The 14,940-nt window shown below is 36.2% G+C and overlaps 1 protein-coding gene across 1 annotated transcript; it reads right to left on the bottom strand.

Moving 5' to 3' along the window:
- Window positions 1–339: 339 nt before the first annotated feature.
- On the bottom strand, window positions 340–14,918 carry LOC110464718 (beta-galactosidase-1-like protein 2). Its single transcript, XM_021520081.1, has 14 exons — window positions 14,814–14,918; window positions 14,363–14,455; window positions 13,276–13,372; window positions 12,658–12,819; window positions 11,443–11,580; window positions 10,943–11,053; window positions 9,572–9,604; window positions 6,334–6,389; window positions 5,639–5,776; window positions 4,915–5,095; window positions 4,570–4,657; window positions 3,621–3,735; window positions 3,018–3,134; window positions 340–1,640 (listed from the first exon to the last, which is right to left on the bottom strand). The coding sequence occupies exons 1-14, from the start codon at window positions 14,898–14,900 to the stop codon at window positions 1,548–1,550; spliced, it is 1,509 nt and encodes a 502-aa protein (XP_021375756.1). The 5' UTR covers window positions 14,901–14,918; the 3' UTR covers window positions 340–1,547.
- Window positions 14,919–14,940: the final 22 nt, after the last annotated feature.

The raw sequence follows: 14,940 nt of genomic DNA, 5'->3' as shown, positions 1-14,940 counted from the left end.
ACTTTTCTGTGGATCCGTATGATCTACACCAGGTTCTGAAACCCCATACAACTCCTGAAAGATTAATCCATATCATTATAACATGTAAAGAAATGTTTCCATTGACATACACTCGTACAATTTGTGTATAGATATTCTCAATAAGTGAACAGATTCATTCTCTCACAGAATTTGCAATAACCTTGCACATACATACAAAAATAAACAGATTCAGCATCTCGGAGAAGGTACAATAATATTAATCCTGTGCTGACATTCTAAACAAGTACAAAGATTCAGCCAATCTTGGAGAAATTACAATTAGCCCCAGTTTTCTCATTAAGTGAACAAAATCAGCTACTCTGACGCAATTAAATGAGATCACAATGGCATCCTAATTATCAACTCTTACATTCTCAATAAGTACACATATATTCTCACAGAAATTAAAATAATATTGGACAAAACATATTCAACAACTTTGATAATTACAACAGTTCTCACACTTGCATCCTTAATAATGAACAGATTCAGCTTTTCAAATAAATTACAATAAGCTCAAACTTACATTTCTTCTTACACACGTTAACAGAGTCGGTTATCAGAGAAAATAAAATATAATCGCAAATCAATATCATTATCATCAATCACCTAACATGCAAAACACATATTTTACATAATATGTATATAATACACCATAAAAATACATAAGTATCTAAATGAGGAATGTTTTAAATGGTAATGTAGAGAATCCTAGTTTATCATAATTATGTAAATGAGGAATGTTTGGACGGGTAACATAGAAAATCTTTGTTTCTCTGGATGTGTAAGCAAACCTGACTAATTTAGGCGAAGCAGAGCCAATATTCAACTTCGCAAATCACCCTTTCCTCCTATTTTTAGGTGTTAACCCCCACTACTTTCCACCCAGATCTAGGAATTCTCTTGTCACAATTGGTCACTGGTACCAATTGGTAACTGCTCAAGATTTAAAGTTAGTATTTAAATCTGGAAGAGTCATTGGACACTAGACACTACTAGTGACTACCAACTGAACATCCGCTCCTTGTCAACCGAGAAAGTTTCTGATCTAGCTGGTCCCTGACGACAGAGAGACCTGTCTCAGTACTCTTTAGCAATGGTAGGAATTGCTATTGTTGAGCGTCATATTAGGTAAGTTCACCTTACTGTTGCTGCAAAAAGGCTATCCGCCATAATTACAGGATATTGAGCTAATTATGTGAAATGCAGGAAAAGATTGCATTAGCTCTCTAGTACAAAAACCCGGGAATGATTATGACAATGTTTCATAAACACTACATGGTGCTGCTAAGACCACAGAGTTCGTGATAGCCATATATGGTGTTACCTTGACTGTACAAGTTATGAGATTCTAGGAAGAAGGTTGATAGTGGATTAATGAGTGTTTAAGGTCATACAGCCCTGATCACTCTCCTCCATCAAAGTATAGACTTATCTGTCATGTTCAGATACTTCGCATAGGTTCAGTGATGATGAGAAGATGACATTATGTCCTGGAATGTCAATTTCTTTCTTAGAAAATCCTGTCAGTTCTTTTCAGTTGCCATCATTTTTCCTATGGACGGTTTATCAGAAAAATATATCGTCGATCCTGCCTTGTGCTGTTCAAATATCAAAATCTGAAACGAAATATAAAACCACTATGTTAATTCATTAATGCACAATCTATCCTCTGACATGCGACTACTTTCATCAATTCATATGACCATATCCTCCTATCCTTTCTACAAAAACAATCATAGCAACATTTTGTCACCTCCATTGTATGGAACATAACCTTTGATGACCTCCAGATTGTATTATGAAGCTTTACGATTGTACAGCTTGTTGCCTAACACTCCAAGATATAAAACCAAAAGGTCAAGACATCCATTAACCCCTTAACCCCTAACACACTTGTGTTTATACATTTTACCTACAGTAAATGTGTCTAACATATTATTTTTCGAACTCAATACATTTTACTGAAATGGGGATTTAAGAAAATTGATCACATGCATGTCACACATAGCGATGGTATATATCACAGGATAATTTTTTAAGATTTGTGTAATTCTGAGAAATAATCGCATTCGTTATAAATATAAGAGGCCCACAGGGCCTGTATCGCTCACCTGTTTTTTTTTGTTACATAAAACTGACATATAGGTAACTTCAGACCGAATTTGGTAACTAGAACACAAGACATCAACATATCTTAAACGCTTCTTTAGATATTGTTGTTTGAAATTTGAAATTTGAATTTTATAGCTTTTAACCCATGTTGACCTTTGACCCCTGACTATCACTTAAAGTTGACCTTTGACCACATTACTGTAATTAAGAAAAATATTTGCACTGCTGGTCTACATAACATACCCAGGCATCGTGCCTCTAGTCCAAATGGTTCTTGGAATATTGTTGTTTTAAGTTTTTAACATATTTGACCCCTTGAAAGTATGTCAAGGTCATCTTAATGAGTAAACTTTATTGCAATTCATGCCAGGTATCTACTGGCTAAATATCATGACCCCGTGCCTTATGGAACTTGGAAGAAGATTGTTAAAGCTTTTAACCCACGTTGACTTTTGACCCCTGACTAGCACTTAAAGTTGACCGTTGCCATTATTTCTGTAATAAAGAAAAATATTTGCACAGCTGGTATACATGTCATAACAAAGTATTATGACTTTAGTCCCAATGGTTTTTAGGATATTATTGTTTGAAATTTTAAACAAATTGACACTTGTGTCCTTGAAAGTACGTCAAGGTCATTTTAATGAGGAAACTTCATAGTACTCCATCCCAGGTACCTACTGGCCAAATATCATGACCCTAGGTCCTCCAGTTCTTCTGAAAAATTCCTTCAAAAGAAAAAGTTGACGGACAGACGGCGGACGATGGAAGGATGCTGGATGATGGCCAGACGCCGGACGAGGGATGTACGCCGAACACTGCAGTACGGCATAAGCTCACATGGCCCTTTGGGGCAGGTTAGCTAATTATGAATTACTCACCGAGTTTACCCCTCGTTTCAGGAAGGAAGAGGGGACATAAAGAAACCTCTGGGGCCCCACACTCCAGTAACGACCAACCATGTGGCTATTCACAAAGACCATCCCCTTCTGCCAGCCCTTAAAGTACATATATAGGCAGTCTGTTAAACATTCAGTCACTCAACAAATGACATCTCCATCTAAAATCTAGAAAATATGCTGCGACTTCTTTTCAGTTTTGGTAAGGAATCCCAGGTTTATTTTTGAAACCGGTCTATTTTCAAGGACGTTTTTATTTTTTCGAGTATAAGGCATGTGCAGCATATTTTCGAAGCCTTTTAATGGTCTGAGTCATAGTTGCATGTTGCTAAGAATATATTCAAAAACATTTTAACGTCGACCTATATTCAAAGCAGGCTTACTCTCGAGATATACTTGACTGCAAGGAACCCCAGGCTTACTTTCAAAGCGGCTAATTCACCATACAAATGACATCCCCTTCTACCAGTCCTACAGTACTAGCACATCCCTGTTCAGACTTAACTTTAAGAAGACATGTGATTGAATGTTGTGTTTCCCAATGGATGGGGCCTTGAACTTTTAACCCGACCCTGCTGTACTTACTGCGAGGGATAGAAATGTGTCTGTGGGTGGTTGATCTATGTAAAGCTCTGCTCGGTACATTGCTGGCACCAAACCCGGTGAGGCAAATGGCTTCCAATTGTCAAACGTTCTGATTCTGCAAGTACAAACAGAAAATCTTAATATCTGTATTCAAAAAAATAAGTTCACCTCTGATGAAGTTGGTTTATCTGTTGGTCTATTTGTTTAATGCTTGATTTAGCTTAGTTATTTTTTTACCTGTTGGTGTACCGGTTGTTGTAGTTAACCAGTTGTTGTAGTTAACCTGTTAACTAGTTTACCTGTTTCTAAACATTTTCTTCAGGTTGGTATGTATGGATTATGAGAACTTCTTTTTACACAACCAATAAAATTTTCTATGTGACGTTTCGATGTCTGTTGTTGTAGTTTGCCTGTTTACATAGTTTACCTGTTGATGTAATTGACCTTTTGATGTTGTTTACCTGTTGATAAGTTCACCTGTTGATGTAGTTTACCTGTTGATGTAATTTACCTCTTGATGTAGTTTACCTGTTGGTTTAGTTTACCTGTTGTTGTAGTTTACCTGTTGGTGTAGTTTACCTGTTGGTGTAGTTTACCTGTTGGTGTAGTTTACCTGTAAATGTAATTTATCTGTTGATGTAACGTACCTGTTTATAAGTTTACCTGTTGATAAGTTCACCTGTTGGTGTAGTTTACCTGTTGATGTAATTTACCTCTTGATGTAGTTTACCTGTTGGTGTAGTTTACCTGTTGTTGTAGTTTACCTGTTGACCTTATTTACCTGTTGATTAGTTTACCTGTTGATGTTATTTACCTGGTGTTGTAGTTTACCTGTTGGTGTAGTTTACCTGTAAATGTAATTTATCTGTTGATGTAACTTACCTGTTTATAATTTTACCTGTTGATGTAGTTTACCTGTTGATGTTGTTTACCTGTTGATGTAATTTACCTGTTGATGTAGTTGGTTGAGAAATCTAGGCTGTAGATTGACCAGTGTTCAATAGCGTGGCGGTCAACCAGCACATCACCATGGAGACCTGAAACAGAGGACAGCACATATGTCATAGTCATTTTTGTATCACCATTCGATACAGGGACATAGTCTGCACTTTGTAGTAAGTAAGAAACACATGTTTGTTTGAATTCTACAAGATATTTTCATCTTTGTTCTAGGATAACAAAATATTCACACATTATTGTAAAATAGCAACATACTCTCAAATACATCATACTATTCTTATTTTCCATTTTTTTAATCTTTGCTCTCTAGGTGACCATTTGAACATATCCTCACCTTTCCTCTGCATGTCCAGCCATTTTGACCCCTGTTTGACCTCACTGACCCGACCGGCATTTTCAATCAGAAGGTCCAGTGTGTTGTTGGTGAAAATACTTTCAGAGGAGACGTCAGTTGTATGGAAGTCAGCAGTGGTCCAGTCAAACACCTTCTCCATGTTTATACCGTTCAGCATCAGCTGAACACACAATACTGATGTTAATGTACAAGATTCAGCATCAGCTGTTCACACAATACTGATGTTAATGTACAAAATACAGCATCAGCTGTACACACAATACTGATGCTAATGTACAAGATACAGCATCAGCTGTACACACAATACCGATGTTAATGTACAAGAGTCAGTTTAGTGGGTAATTTTACCACTGTTTATCTATCACCTTTTTCACCCTATATCCTTGTCACATGACAGGAAGTGGACAATGGCCACACATATCACTGATAACTACACTGACTTTACATAGCTTGAACTGACTACAGTTGAGCTGCGTCAACCGTCTGTGAAGGGCAATATTAACACTGGGTAACTATATATTTTGGTAAGTGAAGGGCAAAAATTTAACTACGCAAAACTTTCCTGCTATGTAATGTAACTGCTGAAGATGTGGGGGAATAAAGGCAATATACAGAATGTTTACAATGTACATAATGTTGACAAAATATGAAACCTACAATAAATAATTAATACAAAGTCGGTGATGGCAGGGTTAATACAGACCTGTAATCTGTCTCGAGGCTTGTCGGTCAGTCTGAGGATGGTCGCACTAGGTATGGTTGACCTGTACAGTATGAAACCTGACCTTTGACCTCTCTTCAGCTCCTCCATTGTCAGTAAAAGGCGGGACCTCTGGACATCCTGTAACATCAACACCAGTTACTACTAGCATCACCAATCAACAGAGGTCAAGGTCAAGGTCACTGGCCAAAAGAGGTCAACATAAACAGTAGCATCACTGTTTAACAGAAGTCAACACCAATGTCACAGGTCAGTAGAGGTCAATATGAACAGTAGCATCACTGTTTAACAGAGGTCAACACCAATATCACAGGACAGTAGAGGTCAATATGAACAGTAGCATCACTGTTTAACAGAGGTCAACACTTATATCACAGGTCAGTAGAGGTCAATATGAACAGTAGCATTACTGTTTAACAGAGGTCAACATTGATGTCACTGTCAATATTAAGATCAAACAGTTTGTACCAAAATTCTTTTGCATACCAAGCATCTTGATGTATAATTTGTTAAATCACAATCTTATTACATTACTTTCTTTGAGTAAACTAAGGTGTCAAACTTTTTTTAGGTTTTATTTCACAGAGGCACATTTTGACAAGTTGTTTGAATTTGCTGTACATCTTTTATTTCCATGGTATTAACCAGGATCTACAGTGTTTTCAATGGTCACGTACCTTCACTCTAGACAGCATGTTCTCAAAACTCAGATAGGCTTGTATTTCCACACTACCTGTAAAATAAATTAACCCTGTCATCCCCTGCCTGGTGTTGATGAATCTTTCTACTAAAATGTTTTACAAAAGTGAGCAGGAATCACATAGATACAAAAAACAAACACACACACAATTCTCCTCTATCAATCAGGAAATCAGACAATGGCCTTCTAAGATATCTGACTGACCGGAAAAAATAACAACCTTGTCAAAGGGAAAACTAATTTATTGAAACTGATAGGCTTATAAATTGTTGACAACATCCAGAGGGGTGGCTATTCTGAAATATTAAAGAGAGACTTTTGAAGAGATTACTTGAACACGTTTGTACTAATGTTAAGCATAATGTATGATATATATGGGAGAACATAATTAGGGGATAGTACGTTGTTTTTTCGTGTCTATACTGGCGATTAGAACATGAAATTTGTGTTTGAACTCGAGACCGATAGGTCAACAGTTTAAACCAAATTTCATGTTCTAATCGCCAGTATAGACACGAAAAACAACGTACTATCCCCATTCTAACACATCTTAACAAATATACTATGCTAATATGTTTAGAAACATTGTATTTCCTTGTACAAAAGTACTTTGTGACCTGAACTGGCGACGTGTCATTCTGCAACGGACTGACCAATCGGAAAGAAGCTTTCAAAAGTCGGTCATTTAGCCCCGCCCATACTGGCGAGAGCTCGATCTGTATGTTGACTAGGCGGAATATTTGGATTGTTCGTGAACGTCCTGTTACCAAAGTTTATACGACATGGAATTAATATTGAACAAGGTCTTACATTTCCATGTCAGTATGCATACCAATCGGAGCTTATCGACAAAATCGGTGATTATTTGAATAGATTTTTGAAGAGTTTTGTGTAAATGCATACGACACATGTGAAATGTTTGATTTTATTTCGGATCTAAATAGATGACTTTACACGGATGGAACGAACGTTTCAGTAATAAATGGAGGTAAGAACAAGGAATGCGTTCTTTTTACTTTTTAATTCATTCAACAAATGCATTTCATCGGTCGTTTTTGTCTGTTGCCTACTAGCCTTATCAGCGGGATTTCGCTATGAGGGGATCTTGACGCCATATTGTTTTGGTTAGAAACGGGGCGTGGTTTAAGTGCGATGGGAGGAGCTTACACGATTGACCATGATTCCATCGCAGATTAGAACATGGTCCGTATCCAATCAAAACACGCGTTGCAAACGAATCGTGTTAGAATCATCAATAACAGATAACATGCCTGTGTTTATATAACCCCTCTACCTCAGAGAAGTGATTCTGTAAACCTATCACCATCAATAACAGTTACATGGCTGTGTTTATATAACCCCTCTACTTCAGAGAAGTGATTCTGTAAACCTTTCACCATCAATAACAGATAACATGGCTGTGTTTATATAACCCCTCTACCTCAGAGAAGTGATTCTGTAAACCTATCACCATCAATTACAGATAACATGGCTGTGTTTATATAACCCCTCCACCTCAGAGAAGTGATTCTGTAAACCTATCACCATCAATAACAGATAACGTGGTTGTGTTTATATAACACCTCTACCTCAGAGAAATGATTCTGTAAACCTATTACCATCAATAACAGATAAAATGGCGGTGTTTATATAACCCCGCTACCTCAGAGAAGTGATGCTGTAAACCTATCACCATCTATTACAGATAACATGGCTGTGGTTATATAACCCCTCTTCCTCAGAGAAGTGATTATGTAAACCTATCACCATCAATAACAGATAACATGGCTGTGTTTATATAACCCCTCTACTTCAGAGAAGTGATTCTGTAAATCTATCACCATCAATAACAGATAACATGGTTGTGTTTATATAACCCCTCTACCTCAGAGAAGTGATTCTGTAAACCTATCACCATCAATAACAGATAACATGGCTGTGTTTATATAACCCCGCTACCTCAGAGAAGTGATTATGTAAACCTATCACCATCTATAACAGATAACATGGCTGTGTTTATATAACCCCGCTACCTCAGAGAAGTGATTATGTAAGCCTATCACCATCTATAACAGATAACATGGCTGTGATTATATAACCCCTCTACCTCAGAGAAGTGATTCTGTAAACCTATCACCATCTATAACAGATAATATTGCTGTGTTTATATAACCCCTCTACCTCAGAGAAGTGATTCTGTAAAACTATCACCATCAATAACAGATAACATGGCTGTGTTTATATAACCCCTCTACCTCAGAGAAGTAATTCTGTAAACCTATCACCATCAATAACAGATAATATGGCTGTGTTTATATAACCCCTCTACCTCAGAGAAGTGATTCTGTAAATCTATCACCATCAATAACAAATAACATGGCTGTGATTATATAACCCCTCTACCTCAGAGAAGTGAGTCTGTAAACCTATCACCATCAATAAAAGATAACATGGCTGTGTTTATATAACACCTCTACCTCAGAGAAGAGATTCTGTAAACCTATCACCATCAATAAAAGATAACATGGCTGTGTTTATATAACCCCTCTACCTCAGAGAAGTGATTCTGTAAACCTATCACCATCAATTCTTCCCCTCCTTAAAAGTTAACAGTTTTGTTACCTTGTCATCAACAGTTTCCAAATAGATGTCATTTTACATGGCTGCTATTTGAGAATAACAGTATTATTTTTGGGGTTATACAGTATATATAGAAGAAACTGTGTGCACTTTGCATAAATTCACGAAACGGATTACAGTGTTACAGTACACAGTGTTTTCCTTTCCAAAATTAAATTATTCTTTGAGATGATAGTATATGATCATAATGACAATCATACAGTGTGGAGGATGATGATGTATTGTTGATGAGGAGGTAAGATGATGATGTATGATGATGGTGATCATAAGTTGATGATAGTGTTTCATGAGGATGATAACAACGACAATATGTCGCTATCGATGATGATGATGATGATGATGATGAAATCAGGTGAAGGATGATGACAGTGTTGTTTTTTACATTACCCACCAGTCCTTACATGCATAACACTTGAATCAGCTTTTTCATGTTAAAAATTGCATGGATAGGAACATTACCACTTGTGAAAGGGAAATACTGTTGTAGTTCAAAATCGATAGTATATGTGACCTTTAATCTTGACCTTAACAAATGATAAGTTGTAACTCTATTGAAATTTTAAATCATACTGTACCATAAGCAGTCTTCTGTGGAACTCGAGATATATCTGGAAAAAAATTCCATAACTACATGCGAATGACAATATAAATCTGATACCTCAACCTCTTTGTTTGATCAACTTTTAACATTATTTACAAAATTATAAATGAGAAAACATATTTACAACAATATACAATATCAAATGTAATATATATGGGGGACAAATCAGGGTCCTTTTTGAAACAAAATTTTGATAAATTTGCGTAAATTTCTTCAAACTTTAACATTGTTTGTATTCATAAGTTCTGAGAACTTTACAATATTTGGCATCACATAGAAGTATTTGCATCAATATAACTTCCTTTCTGGAAACAGAAAGGAACATTTTAACAAGTAGTGAAATTTGTCACCAATGTCTTGGGTATTGCAATATGTGCATATTCTGTTTAGTAATCAACATTATTCCATCTTCCAGTTTCCACCATAAACCTATGATTACTAGTTCTAAATTTACACAATGCAACTCGTTCATTTTCAGTCAACAATTCTAGATAATTTTCAAAATTATAATTATATTTATTTGTTCTGTAACACACAGACTTAGAAGAATTAAAGGGAAGTGAGTCTAGGTGCAATGGTGGTATATATCAAACCAATTATCACAATGTAAACCCCCTATTACTACACTCAAACCAGGAACACACAAACATTTTATACAAACATTTTTTTTTTTTTATTTCCTTTAGTTGCAATTAAAGAGGTTCATTATTACATTGTATTACCCAGAAATTCCTTTTACAAACTAAGCATACCACATCTAATGTGATACATGTACCAAGATGTTATCATAGGGAACACCATGATAATTCTAACAAATAATGCATTACAATGTTTTGACATTTGAATTCTTTCTAAAATTGATTCCAATTCTATATTTTTTCATCTGCCGTCAGCCAAGCATCGCAATGATTTTAACTTCATCCCTTTCCAATGAATATGACCATTGGGATACAGAATTAACACTACATGCCATCTTGTCATTTCTCACATCTTCACCATCTTCCTGGAAAGGAGCTGACCCTAAGGGATCATACTAAGTACTTAAAGATTCATACTAAATTCTTCAGGCAATCAGAAGTAATGAGCCAGACAAGGTCTGACCCCTGACCCCTAACCATGACCTTCACCTTTAGTAGTGTAGTGACCAGAGAGTGCAACATGTCGTCTGTTCATGACAAGTGCATTTAGAAAGCTTCATAATAAAAAGTTGAGGTTAAGGTGTTAATGGACAGACTGATAGACAAAGGCTCCAATTAGCAAGGTGACCACTATATACCCCCATTACTTTGTGTGTGTGTGGGGGGGGGGGGGAGTTATATGTTAATGTGCAAAACGTGATGCTCACCCGATAATACTAAATCCTCGGGTCGGATGTAGTCGTACTTCAGAAGCATTTCTGTGATAGCCTTGAATTTAGGTGTTATGGCTCCCCATTCTGTTAACGGTGCATCATAATCTGTAACAGAATTGTTTGGTACATCCAAGATCTGAGTCTACATGTGACTTAGCATGAAGCTCAGTTTTTTCTCAACCAGAACATTCACACAGCATTCATTTCACAGATTTGATGTTAGCATTTTTACGAAACTGCAAATTTCAATTCACCTTAACCCTGAAAATAAAAACAAATATCATTGCCACAAAAAAATGCAGTATGACAAATATTTAACTTCACTAAGGAATTACAATTGTAGATAAGGAAAGGTTTAAAATAAGTACTTACCTTAGCATAGAATTCAAATTAAAAATAGTAAAGAAATGTTATATCCAATTATAAACAACTCTGTTTCTGTAGTTTAATATCTGGTTTTGTTAAGTGCTAATACTTGACAGATGTTCACTTACCATAACTTGTGATTCCTGGCCGGTAGCCATGACGATCACTAGCCCCAGCAGTACTATCAAAGTTTGTACCTCCATGGAACATGTAGAAGTTGACTGAGGCTCCTGTGTTCAGTATCTCCTCTAGGTTTGATGTAAACTCTGTAGAATATGAACACATCACTACTAACAGACCTGTGTATCAAACCTGTCACACATGTGTATAACACCTGTTTACAATAGTCATACATATCATAACACCTGTAAATATGAAGGTCATACCTGTGTATTACACCTATCTATAGAGGTCACAAAAATGTATAACACCTGTCTACAGTAGTCATACTTATCATAACACCTGTAAATATAAACGTCATACCTGTGTTATCATACCTATCTGTAACTATCACAGATGTCCCTAGTCACACCTGTACATTAAACATATTTGGAGATCAGACCTGTGTTTTACATCTGTCTATGTACCAGTCACACCTGTGTATCACACCTGTATTCAAAGTACCACATGTATTACACTTGTCTTAACAGAGGTCACATCTGTGTATTACAATTGTCTATATAGGTCACACCTGTGTATCACACCTGTCTATATAGGTCACACCTGTGTATCACACCTGTCTATATAGGTCACACTTGTCTGTATAAGTCACACTTGTGTATCACACCTGAATCAAAAGTACAACATGTAATATGTGTATTACTACTGTCTATAAAGGTCACACCTGTGTATCACACCTGTCTATATAGGTCACACCTGTGTATCACACCTGTCTATATAGGTCACACCTGTCTTTATAAGTCACACCTGTGTGTCACACCTGAATCAAAAGTACAACATGTAATATACTTGTCTTAACAGAGGTCACATCTGTGTATTACAACTGTCGATAGAAGTCATGCATGTCTATATAGGTCACATGTTTATTGATGTCGACCAATCAATGGAGGTCAAACCTGTCTACAGAAGTTGCATCTGCCTATAGGGGTGACATCTGTGTTTATCATCTGTATACAAAGGTAACTCATTACTTGACATTTTTACAGAGCTCATACCTGTATATAATATAGCAGTCTACAGATGCCACACCTGTGTATTACATACCTGTTTAAGCCACATACCTGTAAGTGTGGAGCCAGAGTTGTAGCTTTCTCCCCAGTAGTTGTACATACCTGTAAGTGTGGAGCCAGAGTTGTAGCTTTCTCCCCAGTAGTTGTACATACCTGTAAGTGTGGAGCCAGAGTTGAAGCTTTCTCCCCAGTAGTTGTTCGCTCCAGACCAGAAGCTGGAGACAAATAGTGGGAAGTCTGGACTCAGACCTCTGATGTGATCAAACGCTGGCTTTCCTTCCTCAATGTTGCTGATGCTGACTGTCGGTAGGGCGGCTATCAACACAAGACCAAGTTTACATACAAATAACTAGTTCAGAATCACTTTCTTGCCAAATAGTGGGATGTCAATGTTCCTTTTCCCTTACAACTCTACCATGAAGGAAAAGTTGCAAGACAATCCAAAGCATAGCATCCTAAACTGTGATGCCGTAATAACGTTTAACAGAAACAACCTATGACGATGCTATAACTTTGATTGTTCTGTTGAAGCAGTCGCTGTATGTATAGTAAACAGTTAACATACACCGATGAGTAGTTTCATTAGTATTTCTAAAAACACTTATTCAAAAATTTAATATGAGCATCTTTTTTACAACACTGGGTCAATATTTTTTAGGAGGTGAAAGTTTTAAATGTGCGTGGGCTGAAACATTATAGTGTACACAGTCATTGTCAAAATTAATCCTCATTGATTTACAATATAGCCAGTACTCTGAGGCCTCCACCTACCATCGTGGAAAGGTGCTACTGCCATGCCTAGTTTATTATCATCCCTCCAACCGTCTGACGTCAGCATCATTTCTCGCACACCGAGCTGTACCATCAGCTGTAATTATACAACAATAAACCTTATACTGTGCTGTCACCACAAACAAAACAATTAATATAATAGGTACAAGCTCTAAGCATTACACTTAGTTACTGTTTAGTTGTTGAATTATGTGGGGGTAATATTCCATGGTTGTCCCAATCAGATCTAGTTTACAGGTATAAAGTTTCATGCAACATGTCTAAGTAAAATTAGACCCACGAGGGGGCTTCTGTATTTAGATTATGGGATCTATCTTGTAAGCATTTCGTCAAAACAGAGTATAATACAGTAATGTATAGTTGTTGTTAATTCAGTATTCGGCAGTAAATGGGTAAGCAGGTATTTTTTTTTAAATTTATATTTATTCACAGAAATTATAATTCATGGTATTGATATTCGCTGGGTATTTAATTTCATGCTATCTTTGATGACTGTGAATATATAGCGAAATTCACTACAGCTAATAATACAAAGGAATAAGCTAGTAAGTGTACCATGAACTATCTGAGGAATCGCTACAAAGGACTACGGTGTCACAATACACCTGGAGTGTATCGGGATATAGTACAATACATAAGGAATGTATTGCGATACGTATCCCAATATATAGTAATAAGGAAAGGTCCTCAATTTAAAACAAACTTGTGGTCAGGATGTTTTCAAACTTAATCATGTATGTATTATTATTAGGTTTTATACATATTTAAGTTTTTTGCCAAAGTATTGATTTTGAAACTGTCATTGACTCGCACCACTAGTAATAATTTCTTTATGGGTTTTTTAGCTTATCTAGTAATTTGCAAAGGAAAACCATGTAGCAAAAACATGAAAATCAGCTTTTAAAAAATATATAGTGATACAGGGATATTTCATGTCTGTATTATTGTGATACATTACAATAGGCCTGTATATTGATATATATGCCTGTGTATTAAGATATAGTGGTTTTCCTATATATTGTGAGAGTCCCACAAAAGGACTGACATTGTAACAGGCACACCACACCTTTTTTAGATTCTGTAAGTGCTCAGTGTCTTCACTAAAGGATCCATACTGATGCTCAATCTGTACTGCTATGATAGGACCACCTTGGGAGTGCTGTAAGTAATACTTGTTTAATATAGGTTTGAAAACATGATTTATACTTATTCATTTCTTGAAAATTCCATTTTACTGATAACAAGCACAATTTCAAAACAAAGGTAAAACTCTTCCATGTCAAGTTAATTATAATGCAACAATCAAAGGATGTGTTTATATTTTCTGACATCATAAGCAATTATTGATGTGGTTTGTGCATATTTCAATCAGTATGATAATAAGCACAAGCTAATAATGAATTTGAAACAATTCAAAATTTATTAAAACAGTTTATAAAATCATTTCAAGCATATGAAGTGTACCACAAATATAAAATTCCATAATACTTCAGGAATTTATAGAGAATATTGTTTACCTGTTTCTGTGCTATAAGAGGCATAAGGTACGTGAAAAAGTTATTCACTGCAGACATGTAGCCGTCATAATCGGTTCTTACTTCCATGTCAGGGTCGCGTAACAACCAACTACAATACAAAGATATT

This window comes from Mizuhopecten yessoensis, unplaced genomic scaffold (genome assembly GCF_002113885.1).
Source record: "Mizuhopecten yessoensis strain PY_sf001 unplaced genomic scaffold, ASM211388v2 scaffold11027, whole genome shotgun sequence".
Classification (NCBI taxonomy): Eukaryota; Metazoa; Mollusca; class Bivalvia; order Pectinida; family Pectinidae; genus Mizuhopecten; species Mizuhopecten yessoensis.
The sequence above is the reverse complement of the archived record's forward strand: the minus strand, read 5'-3'. Positions and strand labels throughout refer to the sequence as shown.

Coding starts and splice junctions, on each gene's coding strand:
- LOC110464718 (XM_021520081.1), bottom strand. CDS start 14,900: ATGGAAGTAAGAACCGATTATGACGGCTACATGTCTGCAGTGAATAAC. Junction 14,456..14,813: donor CTCTTATAGCACAGAAACAG/GTAAACAATATT, acceptor TATTACTTACAG/CACTCCCAAGGTGGTCCTAT. Junction 11,581..12,657: donor CTCTGGCTCCACACTTACAG/GTATGTACAACT, acceptor CATATTCTACAG/AGTTTACATCAAACCTAGAG.